Here is a 20,752-nt window from a genome sequence, read left to right as displayed (position 1 = left end):
CCACTCTTTCAGAGACAAAAATTTTCCTAATACCCAACCTGAACCTCCCCTGGCACATCCTGAGGCCATTGTCCCTTGTCCTGTCACTAGTTACATGGAAGAAGATACCAATCCCTACCTCATCACAACCTTTCAAGTTGTTATAGAGAGCAGTAAGGTCCCCCTGAGCCTCCACCTCTCCAGACTGAACAATCCCGGTTTTCTCAGCAGTTCTTCGTAAGACTTGTGCTCCAGACACCTCACCAACTTCTTTACTCTTCTCTGGACATGCTCCAGGGCCTCAGTGCCTTTCTTGTTCTGAGGGGCCCAAAACTGAACACATTACTTGAGATGTGGCCTCACCAGAGCTAATCACTTCCCTGCTCCTGCTGGCAACATTATTTCCGATACAAGCCAGGATGCCACTGGCCATCTCAGCCACGTGGGCAACTGCTGGCTCATGTTTAGCTCAGCACTGACCAACACTTTCAGGTCTGTTTCTTCCATAGAGTTATCCAGTCACTCAGCCTGAAGTCTGTAGCATTGTTATGGTCAAAGTGCAGGACCTGGCACTTTGTTTTGTTGAATTTCATCCCACTGGCCTGACCCAGTGATCCAGCCTGTCCAGATCCCTCTGCAGGACCTTCCTACCCCGAGGCAGATCAACACTCCTTCCCAACCTTGTGTCATCTGCAATGATGAGGGTGCACCATCTACTGAGGGTGCACTCAATCCCCTCAGCCAGATTATTAATAAAGATATTAAACAGGATGGGCCCTAATACCAACACCTGGAGAACACTGCTTGTGACTGGTCATCAGCTGGATTTAACTCCATTCACCACCAAAACGTCCCTAGGACTTCAGAAAAAAAAAAAGCAGCTAGAAATACAATTTGCACATAACTTCAGTGACTGTCTAAAAGTACTGCATGAAGAAGTCAGAATTCTTCCCCAGGTAAGCAGCTGCCATGATTCCACACCTACTGCACATCACCAAATGTTAATGAAACCACTCTGGAGTCTGATGCAAGTTCATTCAAAAACCAAAATCACTGCTATCACTTCCATCAGCTTTGCAAACAAGAAAACACCCTCTTTCACCTGTATTTTGCAGATATTACTTCAGATTTAAATTAATTTACAGACTTTAGTATATGACAATAGCACCAGGCACATTCAGAGAAAATGTTTGGTTAAAGATGAGAATACACAAAGCCAAGAACCCTGCCTCAGTTACCAGTGGTGACGTTTAATGTGTTAAATTCATTTGACTGTAAACTCAACTTATACAGCTTCATTAAGGGAAGAAAGCAAAAAATCACCTGCAAAGCGAGCACAGATCCAGCTGCCAGCATATTGGCTTCTTGAACACATAACTACGTTTTTTTCCCAGGCAATTTCCTCATAGAAAGTTTTTCAAATGCATTGTATGTACAGAGAAGTGCAGTGGTTTGTCATGCACCAGTTGCCAGAACCCCACTCAGTCACTCTTTCACAACTTCTCCATGGGAGGAAGATGAAAATAAGATGGAAAGGCTCATGGGCTGAGATAAAAACAGAGAGAGCCCTTACTGTCACAAGCAAAACCTGGGGGTCCTGGTGGACGGTAAGCTGGACATGAACCAGCAGTGTCCACTTACAGCCGAGAACACCAGCTACATCCTGGGCTGCATCAAAAGAGGGGCAGCCAATAGGGAGAGAGAGCTGACTGTCCTCTTCTGCTCTGCCCTCGGGAGAGAGACCCCATGTGCACAACTGCATCCAGGCATGGGGCCACCAGCACAAAAAAAACAGGGAGCTGTTGGAGTGGGTCCAGAGGAGGGCCACTAAGATGACCAGAGGGCTGGAGCACACCTCCTGTGAAGAAAGGTAGAGGGAGCTGGGTTTGTTCAGACTGGAGAAGTTCCCGGAAAACTTCATGGCAGCCTTCCAGTACTAAAAGGTAGCTTATAAACACGAGAGAGAATGACTTTTTACACTGTCTGATAGTGATAAGACAAAGGGGAATGGTTTTAAAGTAAAGGAGTGGAAATTTACATAGGATGTGAGGGGGAAATTCTTTACTCAAGAGGGCAGTGAGGCACTGGCACAGAGAAGCTGCAGATGCCCCAACCCTGGAAGCACTCAAGCTCAGAGTGATGGGACCATGAGCATCATGACCTAGAGGCTGACAACCCTGCCAGGGGTTGGACAAGGGTGGACTTGTAAGGTCCCTAAACAGAGCAGGGGGGAGGAAGGGGTTGTCAGTCCGGAACACCCCGTCTCCGCTGCTCCTTCATCCTTGCACTTTTCCTTAGCATGGGCCCTTCCCAAGGCCTACAATCCTTCTAGCTAAACGTACTCCAACACAGTCATCTCCACAGGCTACAGAGGAACCTCTGCACAGCACCCAGATCACCTCCTCCTCTGACCTCACTGTCTGCAGGGCTACTCCTCTGGCTTCTCCAGTACACTGCATTTTTACCCTTTTTTTGACATGTTTTCTTGGGGAGACCACCAGTTTGGCTGATGAGTTCAACTGTCGCTTGCATAGGATCTGCTGGAACCAACTATCTCTTGCATGGGGTGACCCTGGCCTCTGCAGCTCCCATGCCACCATGCAGGCATCTGCACCCAGTGCTGTTGCACTTACTGAGGGTTAACAAAAACATCTGAGAAGGACTTCAATGAGAACAAGATGCACTTACTAGACCACACCAAAGGATGGATTTTCACAGGTGTTCATGAGTAACAGATCTGGCTTTCAGCTTTAGAGACCACGAAAAGAAATACAGCCCACCATTTTGCAAGGCTAGATAGTTTTTTGTTTATAATTGCTCTCAGCAAACTTGATCTATAGCCACTGAGATCAAACTGTAAAACCAAGAGTTAGACACTAACAGCACAAGACAGCAGTAGTAGCAGAGAAGCAAAGAAGAAAAACAGAACTTGATTTCTTTTGACAACTTCAGCCAGATTCAACAGAGCCTTAAAAACATCAGCATTGCATCTGTGCATAATCACACACGAGAATCAATAAGAAAGATTTGACTTAGCAGGTATATATGTCCAGTATGGTTTCTTGCTTTATGACATTTTACACAAGCTTATACTTCATGTCTGTACTTCCACACAAAAGCACTCAGATGGATAATCACCAGTGCATAAGAGCACTTGAGTACCACATGACAAGTACAATATAGTAGAACAGAATGATAATTTTGATTGAGCAGATTTTATATTCTGACCTGTGTGTACCTCTGTGCTTAGCTGTGTTGTATTGCAACTCCAAGCACCTCATCACAGCACTGAAGTGCTCAGCATGTACAGGATGTCTCTTCGTGGTTTCAGAAGGTGTTCTGCCACATGACCTGAACATATACAAATATAGTTACTTCTGGTGAGTAAGTGCTATGCCTGTAGGAAAATGCCTTCAGGGTTGACTTCTTCCCACTTTCACTTGCATAATTTAGATCTTTATGAAGTCTGTAACTATACAGATCTGTGGCCTTCCAGTATTTGAATGGAGCATATAAACAGGAAGGGTTACAACTGTTTATAAGGGCGGATAGGACAAGGGGGAATTAAACTAAGAACAGGGGAGGTTTAGGTTGAATATTAGGAGGAAGTTTTTCATTCAGAGGGTGGTGACACACTGGAACAGGTTGCCCAAGGGGTTGTGGATGCTCCATCCCTGGAGGTATTCAAGGTCAGGCTGGATGTGGCTCTGGGCAGCCTGGTCTGGTGGTTGGCAACCCTGCACATAGCAGGGGGGTTGAAACTAAATGATCATTATGGTCCTTTTCAACCCACGCTATTCTATGGTTCTATTATATGATTCTATTCTTAGAACCATCCTAATATGAAGCTAAATAAGAACAGCTATCCATGCTGTATATACCTTATGTCAATATACACTCTGTCATATCAAGAACAAATTCAAGAAGCTTCTTCTGAAGGCTTCTGGTATACAAATGTCATTAACCCACTATACAGCGAGTTATGTCCCACGCACATGCTTGAGAGCTGCAGTGGTTTCAGTCCTTGAAGCCTACACTCTAGCTTTATATTTACCGTAAACAAATATTCTTGCTAGGAGAATATATTTTGCCCACAAGTTTACTTAAGCAGCTTAGCTGTCTTCATTTGGATGCTATCAGAACAAGTACAAACACTGCACAATCACCAAAGCATGCTGCAGTAGGCTTCTGTTGGCAGTGCCATCAGAGAGTAAAAGCAGGTCAAGCCATTCTTCTTACCCACATCTCTTAAAGGCTAAGGCAAACAATGTAATTTCTCCATGTTTACTTACATGCATATATAACATCTTTAAGGATTAATATCATATGCAATGGTATTGCTTTGTCTCCTAGGAGACAGGCAAATCTGTTTAGAAATGACTATACCTAAACATAGGAAGAAGCTGCCAAGGAGTTACTGCATGTAGGAAGAACGTTCCTGTTAAAAATCTAGGCAGAGATTGCAGCCTTCGACAGGCAAGGCATGTGGATGGTGGATTATCAAACTCAAATCTAAACAGAAAGGATTAAAACACCAACCACCTGTTAATTCTCTCATGAAAGCATATTACCTCAACAATAATCAATGAAGATGGAGATTAACGACTAACGAAAAACACCACACCACACCCACAAGCGCTCCAAACAAGTCAGTGAGGCTCCCACTGCCCAGCTGGCAAGTCCCAAAGCATAGCCAATTCCTGTACAAATAGCAGCATGCCAGAACATCAGCCCACTGGTATCACATGAAAGCTAGCCTAAAGGCAGTACCCCCAAAACACATACAGAGCGAATGCAATTCCCAGCTCCAGTTGTTTCATTCAGCTAATCCATCCCCCACACACAGCGCTGCTTGTTTCCAAGGGACAGGCTGTCACTGTTGTCCCACTTGTTTTGTAGGAAGAGGATTTCCTTACATCCTTCCTCATGTAAGACTCATCTCCAGACAACCATAGCATCCATTTTCCAGAAGCCACACACAAGAAATTTTAGCATTAAATAACTTCTCTGCAACATAATCCATTAAGCTCCCATATGGAAAGAATTAAAGGAAAGGCATTAATGTAATCAGAGTGAGAACTACTGCATTTAAGTTTTTTTGTTTATAACAAAGCAATTTAAAAGCAATGCAAATAGCATGCAAGGTTTCAGTAAATAGAGCTAGCAACAGGTAAGAATCTAACATACATTGAAAAACATTTGTGACTTGGCCCAAATTAGAGCCCAATATTCAGTTTGCTTATTACAGCTCTTTGTTTTCCAGTGACAGATCTGTGACTTAATGTATCTACATTCACCATCTGCAGTTTCTGCAGTTTACTTTTTCTTAATATAATTCCAGTGTCAACAAAACACTACTTAGTGAGTGACACATTGGGAAAGGAGACCTGGAATTACAGCATTTTACCTCTTAAAACAATAAAACTTGTCTCTGCTTGCCTGTAGGTCACAAGAGCACATACAAGGCTACTCCTCTGCTGTGTTCAAGGTACGTCGACACAGTCCCTGGCATGGCTGCTCCCTTGAGCAGCATGCAGGTGAGCTAAGATGGGGCTTGCACTTCCCAGCTGTTCAAGCATTTACTGACATACCAAAGTTCAGATGCAGTCTTTTTCCTCACCCTCAAACAAGTCTACACCTGAAGTACCTGATGGTGTGGCTTTTAGTTTTTTTATTTTTAACACGCAGTCAATTTGTGCCTAATGCCCCCCCTACCATAATGCTACATTACCGAAAACTATGGAGGTTTTCCTCTAGTGTATGTCATTATACCTTAACTGAACCTCTTTTCTCCTTCTGTACATCAAGTGTTATTGCATTACCCCACCTGTAGCTCTTCTATTTTAATTGCATGACTAGAGCTTTTACGTGTAGCCTTTAGTTTCAGTTGCTTCAATCCCAGCCACTATTACCCTGGTGGGAACTTAAAATTAAGCATTTGAGTTGGGATGGAAGCCAATGAGGGGAGATCACAGAAGGAGCTGCCAGACAGGACAGTAAGATTAAGCAGAGAGCGATAGCAGTGTAAACCACTACAGATTTTCTTCAACCCACTGTCATCTTCCTCAGAAAAACAGATATCTAACAACTACCTAAATACAGGCTTTGTTTGAATACATATGCTCATATGTCTCCTCAGAAGAATTCAGTGCAATTCCAAGCCCAAGCTGTAACCTCAGCTCATAGTCTATGGTTCAACGGACTCGAAAACTACCACATCAGTGACTGTCACTCTCCTGCACTGACCAAGTCAAAAAATGATGTGCTCAAGTTCCCTTCCTTGCTGTTCCAACTGCTCAGTCTGTAATTTAGACCATATGTTTCATAAGAACATGGACTGAGCAGCATATTCAAAACAATACCCTGCTTACTGCAGGAAATCAACAGTGGCTTTAATTGTAGAACAGGCCTTTAGGTGGTGTAACGTTATCACCACTGCTCCACAAACACAACAAACAGTATTTGAACAAAGGAAGGAACGACAGATAACACATTAAAACACCTCCTGAAGGTTTACACTAGCCTATGCACTTATCAAAACCATAAAGACCTAGTTGAGCTACAGGCTTTCCCGTGACTTTCTGTAAACAATCTACCCTGTTAGCGAGCTCAGAACACCATGCCTCTGGTACAGCACCTCCTGCCCTTCCCTGTCATGCACAAAACCTGAAACACTGCATGAAAGGGATCTGAGACATTTTTGTTATATGGTCTGAGTAGCAACAATAAAATAAAAGCAATACAATAAAAGCACCCTCTGCACTGTAGGTACAGCGGTACCACATTCTAGTAAAAGTTTCCTGAGGTAACAATGAAAGTCAAATTAGCAATTTAGTGCAGTAGTTCATCTGCTCCCTTAACCCACAGCTTTCCTCCTCAGGGTTGCCAGGCTATTAAAAACAACAGGATTATTAATAGCCCAGGCACAATTAATTGTGCAGTCCAGCAAGCGTGGCAGTATGGCCTCACAAAGTGAGTTTGTCACTTGGTATACAAACATTACCTTCTGGGAATTAATAGAAAAAAGAAAGTTAAAAAAAATAAGAAGAATATATTGAGATATAAACCAGCGTAAAACGCAACACTGCAAAATGCCTCTAACACACAGGATTCTTTGCCAGGCAACAGGGAATTCATCTCTTGCTTTGTTATACAGGTAGCCATCCCATTATTATTTATTTTCATCCACATTTAACATTTAATCATTCTGGGAGAGCTTGTTATAGTTAGGAAAAAAAAAAAAATCTCCTTATCTCCTTCATCAGTTGAAGACCATAGGTCAGTTAAGGGTGGGGGGGGAAAGACTGCATTAATCCCTGGTTCCCACTCAAAACCTAGAGGCACTCAATAAAGAAAGGCTGTGGCAAGGGCTACCAGACTGTTTATACAATAGAACACTGAAATCTTTAACCCCTGACGTAATTGCAGTTCGCCTCTGGGTAAACCAAGCTCATCAGCTTAGTTACATTTGTACGGGAGGGCAAGATGCTCATCCCCCTGCTTCCTGGCTACAGCAGGACAGCTCTTCATCCAGAAGTGTGATCACAGCATCCCTCTCGGCTACAAAAGGATCGGTAAAACCACTTGGATCTACAAAATAAAAGTGAAGACACGTCTCTGGCCTGATAACAGGGCAGAATTTACCGTCACTCTCCTAGACATACTTTCATCTTCTCAGGTAGCTCGCCCTTAAGTACCTGCACCTCCTTCCCTCTCTATCGTTTCATACAGAGCTACCAACATTTAATAATTTTTAGCACGAGTCTCTCATCAGACATACATCTTAAAGCCTCAGTAACACTCAACTACGAAAATCTTGTTTTAAAAAGAACTTAAAGTCCACAGAAAGAACTAAAATAAATAAATAAATAAAAATAAAAATACGCACACAAAACAAATCCTAAGGATGAAGGAAGAGACAACAACAACTGTCAGGATTGTAGATTATTTGAAGCTCATATTGGAATTTTTAAAGGAGCTCTGCAGAGACTGAACAAGCTACTTTCCAGGTGAATGAATAGGTTTGAACAGGTGAACAGACAGACAGAACCTGCCTCCCAAATTCTTAACCAGCATCGGCTTCTCTGTATTGAGTACACAAAAACTGCCTGGTGTCAGAGTAATTTTGGCTAAGGAAACTTTAATAGAAAACTTTGTTCACATTCCTACTTTTCTTATACTCATCGCACCTCTTTTCATGAGTCCTTGAACTCTGCATTTCAGATTCTTGTCCCTAAAATAAGGGTAAATACCTTCTTCTCATGCCTTGCACAAAAGCATGTTGTCGGTTAATGTTGTAGAATGGAATGTTGTTTCTGCATTAGATACTGAAAAGGGGGAATTGATCTGAAGAAGTAGAGCACAGTGTATCTGTATTTTGTAACTTGTCCTTAGAAATAGCTGATGTGAAAAGGTAGAAATACCATATATGTTAGTAGCATATTTTAGAGGTACAGTTGCTGAATTATGTGATTAATTCTTGCTTGCAAAACTGCCATAGTTCCAAATAGTATAAGTACAGTATTATGGACTAGAAAGCATACTGTAGGGATATTCTGTTTAGATAAGAGACCCTCAGCAAAAGAAAAACAGACTTAACAAACATCAAAGAAGCCAGGGCCTCTACACAAGGATTGCCTCGCTCTGTGGGTAGGTTGGGATGCAACAGGCAGACATCAAGATACCCCCCTCTATCCTCCTTCCAAGCTTATCTCTATGCAAGGATGAGCAGACGTCCAGAAACAATGACCGAATGTGTTGAATGAGTGTTGAATGAGCAAATGTGAGAAGTTAATTAGCGATATATGCTTAGCTAGCAAAAACTTATGTTCATCCAGTATCCGTATGTTTAGTTGAGCGCTGGGAAAATTGTGAACCCAAAGTACTCAGCCAATGAGGAACCAGGGGAGAAAGAGGTAAGCGTCAAGTAATAGGACGTAAAAGAGGTAACACTGTTTTCTGTGTGCTTCCTGCCTGCAGGAGGCCTGCCATTGCAATTGCAAATAAAATCTGCTTTATCAGAGATACCGTCCTGATAAATTATTTGGATATTTCCAGCAGTGTTTACCAACACAGTGTAACTCAAATAGCAAGATAATAAACCATGTAAATTGATAAACCACTGTAAATTCTTGAGCATGGCAATGTTTGAGAATGCATCAATGCTTTGGGTAGCAGGTGGGAAGGAGCAAAACATGCAATAAAACCAAGAGGAAAGGGATCTCATTACATAGATTCTCACAGTAGAAGGCTATCTAACTGCTCAGCTTGCTAGCTCAAGTATCTTCTCATTTACATTGCACTTGACAGTCCTCATACTTCATGTCTCCAGACCTAGGACTCTTTCAGCCCTTTGTGTAAACACAACTTCAAACTGCTACTGCCAGCAGTGCAGCCCCATCATATGGAGTTTCCTCACAGTACAAGGGAAGCACCATACTGTCATGTTTCTTGACACCCAGTTCGATGTAGCTTACATTAAGCCAAAGTGCCATCTGAGCAAATGCAACAGATGACACTGGACCAAAGTCCTCCTTCATATACCGAGGACAAGATCTTTTCAGAAATTACATTCCTCTATGTTTGATTTCAGCTGAACATACAGACATGGGATCCTGAAGACTAGCCTCATTATTATTTCCTTTTCCTTTTAAAATTTAAAGGGTTCAAAAAGCCCACACAACCATCTTTAGGAATGCATTCAAATTCTGTTCTGAAGACTAGAATTATCACCTCCTTCTTCTATCTCCAGAGGAGATTTTCAAGTGCCCACCTCTCTTTGGCACATAAAAACAGATAAGCAACTCAGTGCCTGAATCTGCTTCTTCAGCTCCCACTTGCTCCAAGTGAGAAGAGAGATATTCTAGTTATAGGATTATTTATGCCCACCAAATGTCTTGAAAACAATCTCCAAAGGGCTGCAAATATTACTACTATCGTACAAATAATAAAGAATTTCAGGCAATGCCACAGGTAACACAGCAACACAGTGTCAGATGAAGCCCACATCCACGAATCCCCGTTTTTCCCAGAGTGTTTTTGGGAGACATCTGTACTGGGTTTACATGGAAATGCTGTGCCGGTGGGGAAGCTGCAGGGGTGGCCTCTATCACTGGCCAAGCTGAGCCATGAGCAATGCTGGGTGTGCTCTGGGAGAGCAGATTTAAGAAAGAGGAAATATGCTGTACAACAGCAGCTGGGAGAGAGCAGTGAGAAATGGGAGAGAGCAGCCCTGCAGGCACCGCACTCAGTGCAGGAGGTGCTCCTGGCACAAAGCAGCAGCTCCATGCAGCCCAGAGAGGCCCACAGAGGAGCAGGCCATCCCCCCGCAGCCCACGGGCACCACACAGAGCAGATCTCCCGTGCAGCCACGGAGGAGCCCACGGTGCGGCAGTGGCTGAGGCCTGGAGGAGGCAAAGCCCACGGACACCCCCGAGGAGCAGCCCCAGGCCGGAGCCGCAGCCCGTGGGAGCAGCCCCTGTGGGTGGGCCCCGCGGTACGGAGCCGTGTGGAGCAGTGCCTGGAGAGCTGCGGCCGGTGGGGAACCCACAGAGGGTCAGCTGAGGCAGGACGGCATCCCGCGGGACAGACCCACGCGGAGCACGGCACAGAGTGGCCACGGGGAGCGGTAGAGAGGAAGCGTTATGGACTGACCACGGCCTCCACTCCCTATTCCCCTGTGCTGCTCAGATGGAGGAGATAAAAGAGGTGGATGGTAAGAAGGCATTCTTTAATTCTCACTGCTCTAGCCAGTTAGGAACAGGCAACCGATTGCATCAGTCTCCCTTATCCCGAGCCTGTTTTACCGACGGTAATCGCTGAGTGATCTCCCCATCCTTACCTCATCCCATGAGCCTTTTTCTCACCATATTTTCTCCTCTTGTCCTTCTTAGGAAGAGGAGTGTGACAGCAGCCTGGCAGACATGTGGTGTCCAGCCAAGGTCGACATACTGCATCAGCACGCAAGCCTGATAATTTTACTTCAAATTTTGCACAGGACAGAAACATACATTCTTTGCATTAGAAACAAATGAAATAAAGTTTTTTAAATGACCATTGAGACAGACCTACAGACACAAGTTGTGTAGTATTTAACTTTGAATGTTAGTTATCACAAGCATATATAAAACCAAAGGCAGTGCTGTTCCTTGGCTCACATGACAAAAACAGTTTGCAGCCTCCACTCGGCTAGATGAGTGTTTAGTTAATCCCACTGCAATCACACCTACACAGAGAAATATACGTTTTATGACTGCGTTACTGTTCCTTAGTGCGATCTACAGATCACACTCTTGCAATTAGGCAGTTCATCCCTGGGTAGCTGCAGCATTCAGAGTGTACTTCAACAGGGAATGATCCATCACTGTCAGAGACAAGGGAAGTCTGAAACAACTGGGGAAAAAAGAAGTCCCTGTGATATCTCCCACACTGTTAAAGCATGTCCCACAGTTAGCACTTTGGCAGGGCAAGCACAAGGAGAAAAAGAAAACCAACAAAAACATTACCACCAGCTGGGTCACAGTGACAGAAGTGCAACCATCTCCACTACATATGGATGCACATGTAAGCATTATCATCATTCATCACATACTTTATCTTAATGCATTTTATTTCTCCTACACCACCCCCCACCCCACAGTTACAGTTTTGTTGGGGTGAAGATCTGGCAGACAATCTGTGATGCAGGAGGTACTGTAGCTTTCTAGCAGACATATGCTTAAGGACAAATGTGTGAAAGAGCAGCTTTCAGAGCAACACTCTCTTCACCACCCCTGCCACCTTGCTACAAAAACTTTCACACAGAAGCTTAGCTTCCCAGTAACAAATTCCCACCATACACTCTTCCTGAAATCCCAACAGATTGGACTATGAACAAGGAGGCAGATGCAGGTGTTTCAATGTAAGGAACAAGAGCTTGTGCTTCTCTTTCCACACAGTGAAATATTTTTTTTAATACATGATATGCATCAACTAGATAGTGGGGGGAAGACAGAATAATCCTCACCAAAAGCCAGCGGACATTTTTCATCAGAAACCGTGTCTTTTTATGTTGCTCATTTTTTCAATGTAGGACCAACTCTCATCAACTCTGACAGCCTCTTTAACTTACAAAAGATTTAATTTACAGAGCAAGAATGAATTGAGAACAAAATAATCCCCCTATTTTTATGGGGGAAGCATCTACAATACCTAAAATAATGAAAAATGAGGAGTCAGTATGGTAATTCAGAAGATGCTGGGCAGTTCAGAAGCTTTGGAACCACAGCACATTGTTGTCATAGTCTGAAATACGACAAAATATAATTCTCTCTGAAAAACTACTGATCCTCCCAGGTTGCTATTTTGCAATGGTAAGCAAAGTGTATTCCCAGCTACTGTGATAAGGTTTGCAGGAAAACATACTCCTTAAGTAGATCAACTGACAGAAAGGGAGAAAGGACAACACTGAAACAGTTCAAACTTCAGATCCCTTATATTACTGAAGTAGGCAAGCCTGTCTTCACCTTTTAAAAAAAAATAAAGAAAGAAAGAAAGAAAGAAATATGATTAACCCAAGGGAGCTTTCACCTACCCAACAAAACAAGATTTGGAAGCTACTATCTACAAAGAATACATCCCATACTCGACAGAAGGACTACAAAACATTCTGAATGAAAGGAACTAATGCAGTCAATGACATTTGGCACCATTTGCTTCAATAAGCCTCATAAAACAAGCTTCCTGTTCACGGGCTCTTTTTATGCCAGAAGGAAGACTAGTGTACAGATAGCAATGCAGCAGAAAGGAAGATAGGAAAACCCTGGGGCATTTTGCATGTATTCCTTTTCACACAATTCCAGTCCGGTGTGGTCTGGTAAAGCAGACAGATAGGACACAGAGATGTCACATGAATTCTTCACGATGTAGTCCCAATCTTGACAGCTTCCATCAGCACAGTTAGTCACATCACAAGAACACAGGCAAAGAATTTGCTCAAATTTATCTGAATTTCATGCATTTGCGATCCACAGCATTGCAATGCACTGAGACTCCAGAAGCAATGTCTTCCCACAAGACTAAAGCTGGATTTCCTCTTCATGTGTCCAAGATCTTACAGTAAGATACCCAAGATCTCACAGTAAGATACCAAAAATGCTTTCCTAACTAGTGGTCATAGTCATGTAACCTACTATTTGCTGCTGCATACAGGAAATGAGAGGAAAGACTGCTTTTCTTTGGTTTTTCCCTTTCTCCTCTTAAAGTGAAGTTTATGGATGAAGTAACATGAATAGAAAAAAAAAAGTGATGTACCTTCTTTTCCAACCCTAACACTCCCTGCTCCATTTCCCCTTCAGAGTCAACTCTTTCAGATGTGGCACTCAGAATACCAGCTATCCATTTTTCAGTCCTACATTTGAATTTCAGGACATAGAAGAAACAGTCCTTCTCTAAATGACAGCAGTGAGTTTCCTTCACTGAGCTAAAACCAAATGTTCACATCATTCTCCAGATAAGAATATAAAAATCATATAACATCACAAACTGCAAGAGCAGCTCAGCCTATATAAACAACACCCCTGTAGAGAAATCTGAAGTAATCCTCCTGTTCTAATCAGCCCTGGCAAGACCTAACTTAAGAGTATCAGTATCCTGTTTTTTGATGTTACAATTCTAGACGGATGCGACCAGCTGGAAGAAGTCCACAAGACAGCAGTGAGAATGATCAGATATCTGGAAACACATGCAGTAGGGAAAGATTAAAAGCACTGGAGTTGTTTAGTCTAAAGAAAAGGTCTAGGAGGATGCAAGGTCAGAGTTGTCAAGTGTATTATATACAGCGTCACAGGGAATAAATAGTTCTACTGGAACAGCACATGAAGTGTATGGGGAAATGCACATGTTTTCTGATTACTCACTTTAAAATTATTTTCAAACTAAATCTATATATTGTGGTTCTGAAGAATATACTGACAGCTGAAGTAGCAGCAAAAGAAGTACCAGGACACTTGGTTTTACTGCTGTCCAAAGGATACCGCACAGCAGCAACAAGAGATTTCTATTAGGCTGTCAGCAGCAGCAAAGGCAGGGCAAGAGGAGAAATGAAGCCTGGGACAGCAAGACCAAGTGCTGAAGCTCTGTGATACCAAAAGCACTCAGAAGACAGAATGCCAGAAAGGACACTCATGTTTTCATTCTCTGCCAAAAATCAGCGGGACGTCAATGTGAAAATGGGATCTTCATCAACACTCAGCTTTTGACAGGCAGCACACAAAGTCTGAAACCTCCCGTATGCTCATCTCAGACCTTACTCTTGTCTTCCACCACTACCCTCACAGGTTTCAGTGCACAGGTAACGCTGATGATATCTCACCTTTAAATCAGTTTGCACTGATTCATTTCTGCACTCCAATGCATTTTGGTGTCCTAGCACGCACACAAAAAAATGATGATTACAGAGGCTGATTTGTCAGGTGGCTCTGCAGGCAGGCAGGCAAGCAGATGCAAGCACTTATTACCCCAAAATGGAAGGACTGGCAAAACCAGAGCACAAAAACGCATACAGAAACAGGTTTATCAGATAATGAAGCAAACCAGATGGAGGGGATAGAAAGGAAGAAATAAGGTTGTATAATCCAAACAACCTTTTGCCACTACATTAAAATGAGTTTACGTTGGTCTCTTCCAGTATTATGAACTGCAGATGAGGTATATGATTGACCATACAGAATTTGCCAATTCCAATGAATTCAGCATTGACTTCTTTCTTATCGTCCCTGTACTTTCAGCTCAAAAGGTGCCTGTATCTCATCTCCAAAGCACACAGAGAAATAACCAGCCCTGCCCAGAAGTTAACCAGCCCGCCAGCAGCTGCTAACCAAACAGGCAGCCTTTGTGTGTTCCACACAGCGCTGTGCAGACCCACCAGCCAAGAGCCCAACCAGCCAACACCACACTGCGGTGAGCACAGCCTACAGTGTGTGTGCAAGACCTGCTGAGAAGATGGGCGTATTAATTACCTAACGGTGAGCAGCATCCCAACGTCAGCCATAGAGCTTCTTCTGCCTGGGGAATAAAGCAAGTTCACAGCTCTATGAAAAAAAAAAAAGTGGTAATAACAAGGTTTATATACCTTCATGTACTCTTCTACCACTACTACCGTGAATAATGCTCTGCGCTGTAAATCCACTCTGCCCTTTATGGGTGGAAGCTGATTGAAGTTTGTGCATCTGAAGGAAAAGGAGGGAATAAAGACAGTTTTATTCAGATCCACATCACCACACTGTCATACAGCTGTATTAACTGAACAGAGGTGGCACCAGTGGGTGCAGTAAGGAACAGGAGCTCCATCAACAACTCGTTACTGTGGAGGGAGAATTCCCAGCAACCACAGCCAAACAAGCTACAAATAACTTCAGCCTGTGGCTCGCAAGCATCCCTTTAAAGATGCCAGGGTGTTCCAAAAAGCTTTTGCACAACCTTCTGAAGGCACTGAATAAAGAAATATCACCAAAAAGGAAACTTAAAAGTTGTTTACAGTAAGGGCGAACTCTGACCTGCACTTAGGTGGGCACGGGGTGGTCAGTAAGGGCAACGGGAAGCAGCAGCCAAGCAGAACAACGTGTGTGGTCTGAGGACGCGGAAAGAAACGCCTTTAAGGAGTGCACACCGCGCAAATACAATAAAAATGCTGTCTCAGACACAAAAGGGTGATTTTGCTGTACTACAGGCTTTTGGTTTTGGGAATGTTTTTCCAAACGTGTTACACGGCGTTGCAGCAGGACCAGGAGAGGAGCAGAGGCACAGCACGCCGAGCCGCTATCACGGACGGATCTATCACCCACGGAGCTCTGCCATAATCCACGGGCTGTCATTAGCTCTCCTAAGAGGATTACCGTAGTTGAGGAGCCTTGCCCATCACTTCCGTCTGACATTGAGGAGTTTGCTCTAGAGCAACGCTACCCAAAGGTGATACGCTAGCATCAGCCGGATCGCCTTAAACAACACACACCCCCGCCATGTATATATATATATATATATCTATATATGCAACGAAAAATAAAAATATCCAGAGAGCCGCAAGCCCACTCGCTGCAGCACCGCAGCCAGAAGAGGCAGGGGCAGCGGCCCCGTCCCGTTCCACGCCGTGCTGCGCCGTGCCGTGCGGTGCCGACCCGCTCACCCCCGCACCTCCTCATCGCGCTCCTCCAGCGAAGCATCGTCCTCGTCCGCCCGCCCGCCACGGCTCGCCCGTTCCGCGCCGGGAGCCACCGCCGCCCCGCCGCCGGGCTCTCCCTCCTCGGACAGAGTTTCGGAGCCGGAGGAGGAGCCGGAGCAAGAGGATCCGGCGGCCCGCGGCCGCTCGGCAGCCACCGAAACTTTCTCCGCCATGGCCGGGGGCTCCGAGTGCGACCACCGTCCCCCGCCGCGCTGCTCCGAGCCGGACCGAGACGCGCCGCACTCCCCGGGCGGCGGGTGGCGGCGGGTGGCGGCGGGAGGCGGGGCCGGCCGGGAGGAGCCAGCTGGCGGGGCGGCGCGGGGCGGCGCGGCCGGCAGGTAGCGGGGCGGGGGCGGCGGCGTTGGGCCGGGCGGGAGGCGCGCAGAGGCGGGAAGGATGGCTGGCCGGGCTCGGCGGCGTTCGACGGGGACAGGTGTTCGCACGGCGGTAGGGTCTTCTCCTCCCTGTGCGCCTATGGAAAAGAAGCTGCCGGCAGCTCGCGCCAGCTTGGTGCCGTTTGCGAGATACCTCGTTGGCGTCTTGAAGCGAACGAGATCCATTTGGGGGTTTGACTTTGAAACGGACATTGGCATTTGGATTTGCGGACGGCTTTCAAAGGCTGTGACACCAAAGCAGATCATAGGAGGTAGGCACCTGGAAGCTTTTGCAAATCCTCCCTAGAGAACACCTTCATCTTTCAGGGCCTCCACGGTTGCCCTGATAATTGTTTTAAATAGTGTTTTTAGATATTCCTTTAAAATACTGTTTTTCATAGACACCCGAGTTGTCTGTAATGACAACAGAGGTCTTCTACTGGCGTACAAAGAATTGTATGTAGTTATATAGGATATATATGCACACACACACACACACACCAGCCCCTTGCTTGCTGATGCCCATGCAGCCCAGGGTCCCCTGGGCTAATCCAACTGTGGAATCAAAACAGATTAAGCGCTTTGGTAATGAATGAAGTCCCAAAGCATTGCTGTGGAGCAGATATCATCTTCATTTTACAGAAATGCGAGCTCAGAGTAGTTATTGAAGTGTTCTAATTAACACAATACATAGATAATGAGAGTAGGAAACAGAAGGCAAATACTGTCCCCTTTTTCAGATTTGTTATTTGACATTATCCAGCATTCCCAGATGGTAAATGGAAAAAAAATAATAATAATGTTATAATGGCTCTATGGATTATGGCTATATGAATACTGGGCGGAAGAATAACTATGAAATTCCCAGGTATCAGTCCCCTGCTCAGATCGAGGTTTAAGCAGGATAGGAGGTTCTAACCATGCTGATAATTCTCTGTGGTTTCTTGTCATTGCTCAGATCGGGCCCTTAAAATCCCTAAAAGTTAATTTGTTAGGTAAGAAGATTAGAACAGTCACTTGGGACAGAATCTGACCCAGAAAGTTGTCAACACTTTCATGTAGTGGCAGGAGAGCATGAGCCGTATGCACAAAACACACACAGAAAGAATAACAATAATGGCTGAATTAATTACAGACAAATTCTGCTTCAGTCCTACCCATAACACATGTATCAACCATGCAGAAGTTCTGCTCCAGTACTCCAGCTTCTGTACATCACTCACGCACCTACAAAAGCTGGACTGTCCTGTAATGCCTGGGTCCTCCACGTCCAACCCACCCGTCCTCTGGCCTCTGGTTAAGTGTCATTCTCATAGCAGAATAAAGGGCTTAATTTCCTACCTGTGAACTTGAAATGTGTAAAAAAAAATGCCAGGTGGCCAAAAGCAGCACTGCGGATCTTTGTCATTTTCTCGTCCTGCATGAGACAAGATTGGAGAGAACAGCGCCCAGCCAAAGTGCTTCTGCGTAGCCATTACCAGCTGCCAGAAGAACCCCTGTAATCTGGAGGCAGCAAGGCATGTATCATAACTCCAAGGCTTGTATCACTGCTCCAATACATGCCATAAATTGAAATGCAGGAAAGCACTCGAGATTTGTAATATCACCCCCAGAGTTACTGAGACAAGAAAGAGTATTGTTCTGCCCTGGCCTACAGACGCTGCCAGGTCGCACGCTCTGCTGGCATTACCTTAAACATGGGAGTGCTGCTGCGCTGCCTCGAGTTGCTACCACGAGCTAAAGCTAAAAGCTGCAAATATACAATTTTACAACATTTTCTATTCTGGTGAAAGCACTGCTTATACCTCACTGCCACAGATCAGTGATGTACTTCAACGGCAAAACTCTGACTACGAGGCATGACTTGAGAAGACAATTTCAAAAATGTTTTTAAGAAGGTGGCTGAGCTTTTGTAAGCTCTGAGCACCTCTTGCTAGGCACTGAGTTTGTCTGGTGGAGACATCCTGCTCAGCTTTCCCTTTCTGACCTCCCGGTACAGGCAGCAGCCTCCCACTCACAGCTGCAGCGGCTGCTCCCTGCCCCTCGGCTGCTGCCCGCCCCTCCTGCTCCGCACTCTAGGCAAAGAAGGGCTCTCTTCCTCCTGTTCTCCCTACCTTCCAGAGCATCACACCTCCTCCCCACGAGCCTAATTGGAGAATGACAGGCTAATAAGTTTGGCACATGAATACCATGTGTAAAGGAAGTGCTGGAAAAAGAAGTAAGATGTGTAGAAACATGGTCAGTATGTCATGTCTATACAAGAGACAGCATGAGAGACATAGGGAGATACGTATTGATTTTGTTACTGGACTTTAAGAGTGTTCCCCTAACAAGTAATAGCGGAAACTTGGAGAAGCAAATACACGGTAAAAATGACAGGCACAGAAAGTGAATGTAGTAGCAGTGTATTGAATAAAACAGAAGAGTGCCACTCAGGAGGAAATTAAAACCATTGGAACAAGTAGCAGGGCAAACAATAGTGCCGTGGCATAGCTCAAATGGGTCAAATGTAAAAAAAAAATAGAGTTTTGAAATAACTATGATATAGTTTAATGGTATTGCTTCTCTTCAAATCACTGCATTTTGGGTCTAACTAGGCGGGGTTCCATCAGACTCTCTCACACTGCTCAGAGCGCTCCCCTTTCAATCTGATTCTGCATATTTACAGCGAAGTTGACATCTACCAAAAAAAAAATAAAATAAAATAAATCATTTTTCAAAAACACACTGAGAGAGTGGGGTTAGCACCTGAGAAATTCCCCAGAGATGACCGACAGCTCTGGCAAGTGCACGCCGCTCCGAATAAAGGAGCTGCACTGCAGCAGTAGCAGCACGCTGCTTCCCCTCTGCATAGTACCTGTGCGTCAAGCTGACCTGGAAGCACCTCTTCTTCAGATGAGTAGGTCTCCTTGCTCATTCGGTTCTTGCCCCCCCCCATGGAGGCTGCCAACACTATTGCCAATTAGTGCCAATCCTGAAAGCAAATTGTAATGTGAATAGGCTTTTCAATTTTTAATTCCAGACTTTTGCACTGGTGATGTATAAATGTTTCATTAGCACATTCTTACTGTAATAGGTGGTTCATTTCACTTCTGTTCCTGCCTTACCTTTGGAAAAAAAAAGCTGTGTGCCTGATTTACTAGCAGAAAGTGGGCCAGCAGAAGTGTTCACTTCTGTGTGTTCCTCCGCAAAATCAGAATGCTTTTCTTTGGAACTCAGATTTACTGAAAACCCATACTACGGTGCCTTGAAGACCACCTTAACTTTCTACTTGATATGCTCTATGTCTATAGCACTCCTCTCAAGCAGTATCCAATATGATGAATTCAAAAGATTTTATTTGGTGAGATACAACCTATTGTCATCCATGGCATGGATAGTGACTACAGCAATGGGTCGGAAGCAGATAAAACAACACAACCACAGCTCCTGTCTGTGGGTTAGGGCAGGCCGAGCCAAGCACGCAGCATGGCTTGGAAGTCCTTCCTTTATTTGAGGGTCCTCTTAGGTCATAGGATAGAGGGAATTTCCTACTTCAGAGGAAGCAGAAGCCACTTCATGCCTTCCCAAGAGAATCAATTCAGAGTCTCTCTCTTCTTTCAAGAGCTTTTTATGACAGTAAAGGCGTAGCACAGTTTACTGTCTGTGGCACCTGCAGAGCATGAAGCAAGGGCATCAACATGCTGATGAGCTGCAGATTATCTCAAGAGGCCTTAACAGACTGGTTATGCCACCCTGTAAATCCTTGCAACAGTAGGTACTTGCCTGAACAGAAATAGTCAGTGGAACATGTAATAAACCCAAGAAAAACATAACATATTGTATAATAACTGCATTACCAGATGTAAGGTGTCCCTGCCAAGGGAGAAAAAATAGCTGCCATGGACCTCCACCTGCTGCAGGTGCTTTCATCGAGTCCAAGGAGTGCTACCAACTTGTCAGCTAGAGATGACGTGATCAGGACTGAAGAGAATAATTGCTAAAGACACCTTCCCCGATTATTGGCACTTGAGGAGCTGCACGAGCAGTGCATGAATCACTGTCAGGAGACCTGCAGGAAATCACGCTTAGAGGAAACCTCTGGCAAATGTTTACACTTTGACATTTGCTGTTCTCATACCTTCAGGGTAAAAAACAAGAATTATGCCCAACTCTCCTTGGGCCATTATGCATCACAGGGAGTCAGAAAGTTGTGTGGGATGAG

At 44.6% G+C, this 20,752-nt stretch overlaps 1 protein-coding gene across 4 annotated transcripts in view; it reads right to left on the bottom strand.

Annotated features, from left to right (window-relative positions):
• MAST4 (microtubule associated serine/threonine kinase family member 4) overlaps positions 1–16,426 on the bottom strand; it is a 288,003-nt gene extending 271,577 nt beyond the window's left edge. For all 4 annotated transcript variants that reach the window (XM_015277617.4, XM_015277618.4, XM_015277619.4 and 1 more), the window contains exon 1: positions 16,147–16,426. In XM_015277617.4, the coding sequence (XP_015133103.2) occupies positions 16,147–16,347 (201 nt within the window). In that variant the 5' untranslated portion in view covers positions 16,348–16,426. The remainder of the gene's footprint in view (positions 1–16,146) is intronic.
• Positions 16,427–20,752: the final 4,326 nt, after the last annotated feature.

This window comes from Gallus gallus, chromosome Z (assembly GCF_016699485.2).
Source record: "Gallus gallus isolate bGalGal1 chromosome Z, bGalGal1.mat.broiler.GRCg7b, whole genome shotgun sequence".
NCBI classification, from domain to species: domain Eukaryota; kingdom Metazoa; phylum Chordata; class Aves; order Galliformes; family Phasianidae; genus Gallus; species Gallus gallus.
This window is presented reverse-complemented; position numbering and strand designations above follow the sequence as displayed.